We start from the raw sequence: 7,811 nt of genomic DNA on the forward strand, positions 1-7,811 counted from the left end.
GTTAGAAATCCTATGTTGCTCAATTTCATATCACATCATGCCAGCAGAGCCTGCCTGCAACAGGAATTATCAGGTGAATATCAGGGACAGTTTAATGGGCTGTGGCAGATTGGTTAAGTCTTACAGAGTAGTGTAAAAAAGAGAAGAGGCTTCTAAAATCTCATGGGGGTAGTGCCCATTTTACAGATTAGGTAGGTTACCTCTGACAGTAGGGCAGGTGAAGTTTATTCCTGGTTCGGAACAATTCGAAGAAAGAATCAAGCACTTGGGCTATGAACCTAAGAGACTCTCCAAAAGGCTGATGCTATCTGGTCTCTCAACTACCTATTATTTTAACTTTTCAATAAAGACTGTGGAAATTAACATTTTGAAGGGAAGAACGAACCAGAACACTTCCAAGCATTAAGTTTGGGGGTTTTTCACTGAATTTCATTTACTTTCAAATGAAAGAGTACTTTTAAACCTCTAGGAATGGTCATAACTACTATGAGGTGTTTGGTGGCCAAATAAAAAAATATAACATACAACTTTGTGGAAGTGAAGCTTTAAGCTTACTAAAAGTTAGGAATTTAAAATTACTTTTAAGGATGTTCTTAAACACATAACCTAATTCATACTTGTTTTTAAAGAGAGACTCAGCTGAAATCACTTTGGTTTCTTGTCTTTGCAAAGACAATATATATAATTATATATTGTTATATATTATAATATATTAAGAGGTATTAGAATTATAGTATATGTTAATATTATAATAAAGTATACATTGTTAATATAGCATAGCATATTATATTATTATATGCTATGCTATAGAATAAATATTATTATTACACTAGATACAAATGGTAAATACAAAGTGTTTGTAGTTTGTTGGTTGGAGGTTTTTTTTGGTTTTTTTTTTTTCAAACCTGTAATACTAACCTGATTTTGAGACAACAGAATCAGAACACCAGAGAGAGGTCTTTCAAAACAGCTGGGGATTGAGTTAAGAATCAATCTTAACTCAAGGGGAGGAGAAGGGGAGAGGGAGGTGCTGAGCTCTTCTCCCTGGTACCCAGTGCCAGGACGTGTGGGAATGGCTCAAAGCCGTGTCCCTCAGGGGAGGTTCAGACTTGACATGAGGAAACATTTCTTTACCAAGAGGGTGCCCAAACCCTGGAACAGGCTTCCTAGAGAGGTGGCCGATGCCCCAAGGCTGTCAGTGTTTAAGAGGCATTTGGACAATGCCCTTAATGACATGCTTTAGCTTTTGGTCAGCCCTGAAGTGGTCAGGCAGTGGGACTAGATGATTGTTGTAAGTCCATTCTAACTGAAATATCCTATTCTATCATTAGGACTGCAGAACCTAGTAGGATCAAAATATTAGGCTTATATATCTGAAAGAATCTGGACTGCAAGCAGCTTCCCTGGAAACATTCTATCTTTCTCATTTTAGCACATGTATCCTGTAAAGAACTCAAAATATAAAGTTGTCCTTTTTACTTTCTACAACTACACTTTCAGTTTTTCCAGTGTTTTGCCAGTTTCTTTTCTATCACTAATAACGAGGACTACAAACATAAATTGTAGTCCTTTTACATTATAATGTAAACAGCATTCATTCAGTATAGATTACTTAAAATAGAATTTCACATAGGATGATTTGAAGACAGGATGCAATCCTATAATTACATACAAACCTTATTTGAAACAACCCATTTTATTAGTTGGTTTAAGATTTCTTTTGTATACCCTAAAATTTAAAAGTCTGATGGATAGATGTAAGAAGGTAAACCAAATAGCTTCTTAATGTTTAATAAAAACATGTTTTTCAAAAAAAAAAATCACACAGCTTGCCTCTAAAAAGTATATTCTATTATTAAAGACCATTGTTTCTTCGGTTATGAGATGTGGTATGTAAAATGTATGCATGAATTATAAACAAATTGCTGCAGAGGGCTTTCAAATGAACGCACTAAATAAGCTTGCTAAGTATATTTTGTAGATCACTAAAACATACTATCTTATACTGACGTAAAAAACATGCTGGACATGGCTTTAAAATGCTGGTTTTCTAAAATACAGTCAAGTTGACTTTTGAGCATGGCCTCCAAGAAGCATAACCAGGACTGGAAATGTAGCTGTGGAAGTGATATTTTTGAAAGCACTTTCCAAATAATCTATTAAGTTTGAAGAAACAGATGGGAAACCAGGATTCAGATATTTAAAAGCACCTCCAAAATATGAATAATTCATTAGGACTTTTTATATCACCCAGGAACAGGATTCCTATTCTTACTGTCAGCTTTTACATTATAAAAAATTTCCAAAGAAGTGGTAAGTTCTACTAAAACTGATTTCTGTCAGCCAAGACAAGAAACAGCAAAATACATATACAAGTGTAGTAATCAGTAGGTAACACTGGCTTAAATTTCCTCTGACATGTTTGTAAGTACATACACAAAAATCCCAAGAAAAAGGGAACCTCCAAAGCTAGATTCCAGCCTGTATTTCTATAAAATAAACAAAGAAAATCACAGTACCTTTAGAAACAACCCTTACATTGCAGATTTTAATATCCCTAAGAGCTTCAATGTGAATTAAAACCAAACATATGAAACTTATGTTTTCATGCCTGTTTGGCCATTCACCCCTTCAGCATTGACTGTGGACAGAGCCAGAATGCCCTGGCAAAGTCAGGTAGTCTGTGTGAACCATCCTTCAGAAAAATAATTTCATAAGGACACTTTTAAAAATATGAAGCAAATTAGTAAGTACATGTCTCATTTTAATAAGTACAAGCTCTGCTTCAAAAACAGAGCTTATTTTGGGGAACAGTACAGCCAAACTTAATAACTTGGGTACTTTTTTTTATGAAGACATCAATAATGACATTTGAAGATGCCACTTAAAGACATCATGCCTAAGTGACATTTCTTAGCATGGTCTCAGCAAGCTAAATTCAATTAGATTTTGAAAAGCCATTAAACAACATACTTTAATTAGGCAGAGACTGTATGAAGTTGGTAATTAAAGAATAAATATAAGAAAGAAAAAAAAATATATTTAAGAAGTCCAGCCAGGAAAAAATATAATGGGTACAAGAGTCCACAGGGTAGCCCCTTAGGTGTCAGAGGTAGTACTTCTTTATTCTTAAATGAATTCAGCTCTATCTACTAGATAGGAAGAATCCTGATTTTCCTTCTGAAGCTTCAGATCAATACAAAACTGGAACTAAATAAACAACACTGATTAGTACCAGTCTTTCTGACTGGACAAGCACTTATTTTTTAATTGATCACTTCTTATTGAGATACCCATAAATTCAACCAAAAATAATGTCACCTTGAGTACTGTGTGCAGTTTTGGACTCCACAATACAAGAAGGATATAAAAATATTAGAATGTGTCCAAAGGAGGGCAACAAAGATGGTGAAAGGACGACAGGACATGACTTAGGAGAAACAGCTGAGAATATTAGCTTTGTTCAGCTTGGAGAAAAGGAGGCTAAGGGGCAACCTCATTGCTCTCTCCAGCCTCCTCATGAGGGCAAGTAGAGAGGGAGGTGCTGATCTCTTCTCCCTGGGATGCAGTGATAGGACATGAGGGAATGGCTTAAAGCTCTGTCAAGGGAAATTCAGACTGGGTAGTTATTAGGAAAAAGTTCTTCAGTGAGAGGGTGGTCAAGCACTGGAAAAAGCTTCTCAGGGAAGAGGTTATGGTCCCAAGCCTTTCAGTGTTCAAGAAGTGTTTGGATAATGCTTAGATATCTGGTTTAACTTTTAGGTTGTCCTGTGTGGAGTCAGGAGTTGGACTCAATGACCCTTGTGAGTCCCCTTCAGGGATTATCCTTCAGGATATTGTATGATTATATGTTCTGTTTATATACTGGCTCTCAGTAGAAGACAAAGGTAATTTCAGGACAGATGTCTTCAGTTTTAAAGCAATTCAAATAACCTATTCTTTCACCTAAAGACAGTCAACAGTACAGAGTCCATACACAACAATCTGTTTGTGTCAGCACTGCATACATCCAGACAAGAAATGGTCCAGTCAGCTGAACACAAAGCACAAGTTATAGGGAAGACACTCCCTGCAGGTCTTACAGTACCTGTATTACACTGTACCACAAAAAAACCCAGGAATGGTACATTATGGAAATCTGAGGCTTTCCCCATAGCACTGAAAGCTTTAAACCTCTTCCTGACAGAACACTAAGCCTGATCTTTTCTGTCTTCTTTGATCATTTTATATATTCACCTACAGCATCCTATCATTTCAGGAGACTACACAGATTTACAAAAGGTTGCATTTCTTCCTAAACAGGAGTTACACTGTTTCAGGCTTAAAGACTCAAGCAGTGCAACCCATTTTTATGCAAAACAATCTGCCTACCCAAAACTTGTTGTTTATTCCAACTCTAACAGCTCACCTAATAAAAGATATACTCCCTTCCCGCAACTCTTGCCAGAAATTATTAGAGAAAGATTAACACGCAAAATCATCGCTACCATAGAATCAGAGAATGGCTGAGGTTGGAAGGGACCTCTTGTCCAAATACTCTGCTCAAACAGGGTCAGCTAGAGCAAGTTGCCCATGACTGTGTCCAGCTGGGTTTTTAATATCTCCAAGGATGGAGAGACCACAACCTCTCTGAGCAACCTGTTCCAGTGCGTGACCATCTTCACAGTAAAAAGCCTTTTTCTTGTGTTCTGATGGAATTTCATGTGTTTTAATTTGCACCTGTTGCCTCTTGTCTTTTCACTTATTACCACTCAGAAGAATCTGGCTCCATATACTTTACTCCCTCCCATCAGGTATTTGTACACAGCACTAAGATCACTCCAAGACTTCTCTTCTCCAGACCGAACAGCCCCAGCTCTCTCAGCCTCTCCTCATATGAGGGATGCTCCAATCCCTTAATCATCTTCATGGCCCTTTGCTGGCCTCACTCCAGTATGTTCACGTCTTCCTTGTACAGGGGAACCCAGAACTGGACACAGCGCTCCAGGGGTGGCCTCACCAGTGCTAGGCAGAGGGGAAGGTGGACCTCCCCGACAAACTGGCAACACTCTTCCTAATGTAGTCTAGGATACTGTTGACCTTCCTCGCAGAGGGGGTGCATTGCTGACTCATGGTCTGCTTATAGTCCACCAAGGACCCCAAGATCCCTGTCTGCAGAGCTACTCTCCAGCTATTTAGCCCCCTGTGTATACTGGTGCACAGTGCTATGTTTTTGTCTTTATATGCTACTGTCCAAATTCTGTGCATCCACATTTTGAACAGAACGTGAAGTTTTAGCTAGCCCATTTCAAGATGACATAGGAGAAATATGAAAGTAGGGCAATACAACTTCGCCATGAGTAGCTTCATCATCCTAAGAGAAGTATCTACTACAGAATGGGATTTTGCATAAGGAGAATAAATGTATTATAAGTTTTCACTTTCCTGTTCACTCTTACAGTGGGCTACTCAATGCTTTATGGCAACTCCCTGATATCTTCAGTTTAATGATGCACTATACCATATATAACGACGCAGCTGTCATTGTGAAGGCAAAAAAGCTAAAAATACATTCAACAGCAATTATGGCAACCGATGGGGAAAAAAAAAAAATCCATTAATGGCTATTAAATACAAATACCACCTATCCCTTCTAGGTGCACAGGGCTGGAAACTGGGAAGGTATATCAATGTGAATAATCATTCTACAATTGCCTTGTTTCTTATATTTTTCCCCTTTGTCTCTTATACTCTTTCCCTGCATCGTTCACTATTGGCAAAATATCCTGGATGGGCTGCACATCTGCCATGACCCAAAACTGTCATTCTTCAACCCCAACTGCTTCCCCTGATCTACCCTGACAGCAGAAATATTTTTCATATTTAAGCTCTCATAATCATACACTCCCTCTGTCCATGAAGTTGCAGAGCAAAAGCCAGTTCCCATCCTAATATTGCACAAGCACAATTCGAAAGTTACCGATGAGATGGCTCTTGATAACATAGTATGCACTACCATAACAAGGAATGAACTCCAAAATTGAATGCTATGTGACAATATCTGTGTTAGCTTAAGTATTATAAAGCAAACGTAGAAATGGTGTACCATCCAGACTAATCTACTGCTTTTCAGTAAAGCTATTTTTAGCTCAATATACCTATTTAAGACCCTTTATTCCAATACATATACACTGTACAAAAGGTTTCAGGACCAGCACTGACTCGCAGCCTGACAGCATGGAAGATAAACAGGCCAGCGGACATGTGCGTACACCAGCTTCTCTTTACTGAAACTATCAGTCTCTGCTCTCTGAACCATGACCCAGGCCATTCCACTTCCCACAAGGCTGCTGTGGACCCATTTTCATCCCATTAAAAAATGAACTAAAAACACTTTTCCATCATGATAGCCAGGCTGCCAAGAACAGAGAAGAGACAGGGGATGCTATTTAGGATATAGCCTAATGATAACATTAATCTGAATTAACATCCACATGCTGCAAAAGCAGAGGTTTGTATTTTCTTCTTCACTCCAGCCACAGAAGTCCAGGATTCTTCCTGGCAGAAATCTAACTACAAACAACAAGATGAGTTAGCTCATCAAGTGACCCCAAAGTGACATTGATTACCTGAGAAATCTACCCAGACTGCAAGAAAATCAAGAGACGTGACGAAAACACTAAATATCATGACTGACTCTGGGCAACAGTGTTATTTCTAGTTACACGCTCAAGACACAATTACGTAAGGGTTCTTCTATCGTTAAGTGCCCGTAATACACGATAAACCATTAAATGTGAGGCTGGGATGTGGATCTTGAAAGGCTATTCCCCCTCCTCCTCGGCAGCCACACCCAGTAAAACCAAAGTTAAGCTGCACCTCCGCCGTAAAAGCCAGCAGGGAAAAACAAACAAGGGAAAAGAATCTTTTCCTGCACTTGCGGCGTTCAACCCCACCCCAGGCCGGGTCCCCAGGCCGCCCTCCACCCGTCGGCCCTTGCCCAGGCCACCCACTCGAGGCAGCCCCAGGCCTCTGCTCCCAGACCCCCGCTCCACAGCGGCCCGGGGTGGGCTGGGAGAGGTCAGGCTGCCCTGCGCAAGCAGCACACCCGCCTCCGCGGGCTTCCACGGCACGGGTGGGCAGAGCGCGGCAACTTTTCCACAAAACCCACCGGCTCTTCGCATTTTCTCTGCCGTTCCCCTTCGTTTGTCACACACGAGAAGCTCCCGCCTTCCTCCTCCTCAGGCAAAGTGTCCCGAGCGCGCCCTGCGGCAGAGGCCAGCCCGGCCATTTTGAGCCCCTCAGGCGCCGCGAAGTTGCGGCGGGGCGGGACGGCGGCAACAGGTGGTGCCGCAGCCCCGCGCCCCGCCACAGCCAGCGCTCGGCCGCGACCCCTCCGCCCGGGGGCATCGCGACGGCTCCTTCTTCCTCCTCCTCCTCCTCGCCCCACCGGCCCCCTCCCCGAATTCCCCCCCCCTCCGTCCCGACCACCGCGGCCGCACTCACCTGCGCCGGGCCGCGCCTCCGCCATGCCAACGCAACGCACGCACCCCCCCCCCCCCCCCGCTGCGCTCCGCGGTCCGGCTTCCCGGCCGCCGCGCATGCGCACAGCTCGCGTGCCCACACACACACCACACCACACCACACCCCCTTTCCCCTCCCCGGCAGAGCGCGGCTATGAGCGCGCAGCCGCCCTGGCGCCCGGAGCGCGAGCGGGAGAGCAGGAGGCGGGGCCGGGGGCGGGGCCGGGGGCGGGGCGGGCGCGCGGCGCTGCCTCAGGCGGCGGCGGCGGGACGGAGGGACCCTCGTCTGGTGCTGCGGGGGAGGGAGGG

The 7,811-nt window shown here is 42.8% G+C and overlaps 1 protein-coding gene across 5 annotated transcripts in view; it reads right to left on the reverse strand.

Moving 5' to 3' along the window:
• Positions 1-7,568, reverse strand: part of NFX1 (nuclear transcription factor, X-box binding 1) — a 72,214-nt gene extending 64,646 nt beyond the window's left edge. For all 5 annotated transcript variants that reach the window (XR_003927347.2, XR_005930818.1, XR_003927348.2 and 2 more), the window contains exon 1: positions 7,486-7,568. Coding sequence is in view for 2 of the 5 variants with exons in the window: in XM_030041766.2 (XP_029897626.1) it covers positions 7,486-7,510 (25 nt within the window). In the remaining 3 variants the exon portion in view is untranslated. The remainder of the gene's footprint in view (positions 1-7,485) is intronic.
• Positions 7,569-7,811: the final 243 nt, after the last annotated feature.

The sequence above is a fragment of the Aquila chrysaetos genome, chromosome 18 (assembly GCF_900496995.4).
Source record: "Aquila chrysaetos chrysaetos chromosome 18, bAquChr1.4, whole genome shotgun sequence".
In the NCBI taxonomy this organism is placed as follows: Eukaryota; Metazoa; Chordata; class Aves; order Accipitriformes; family Accipitridae; genus Aquila; species Aquila chrysaetos.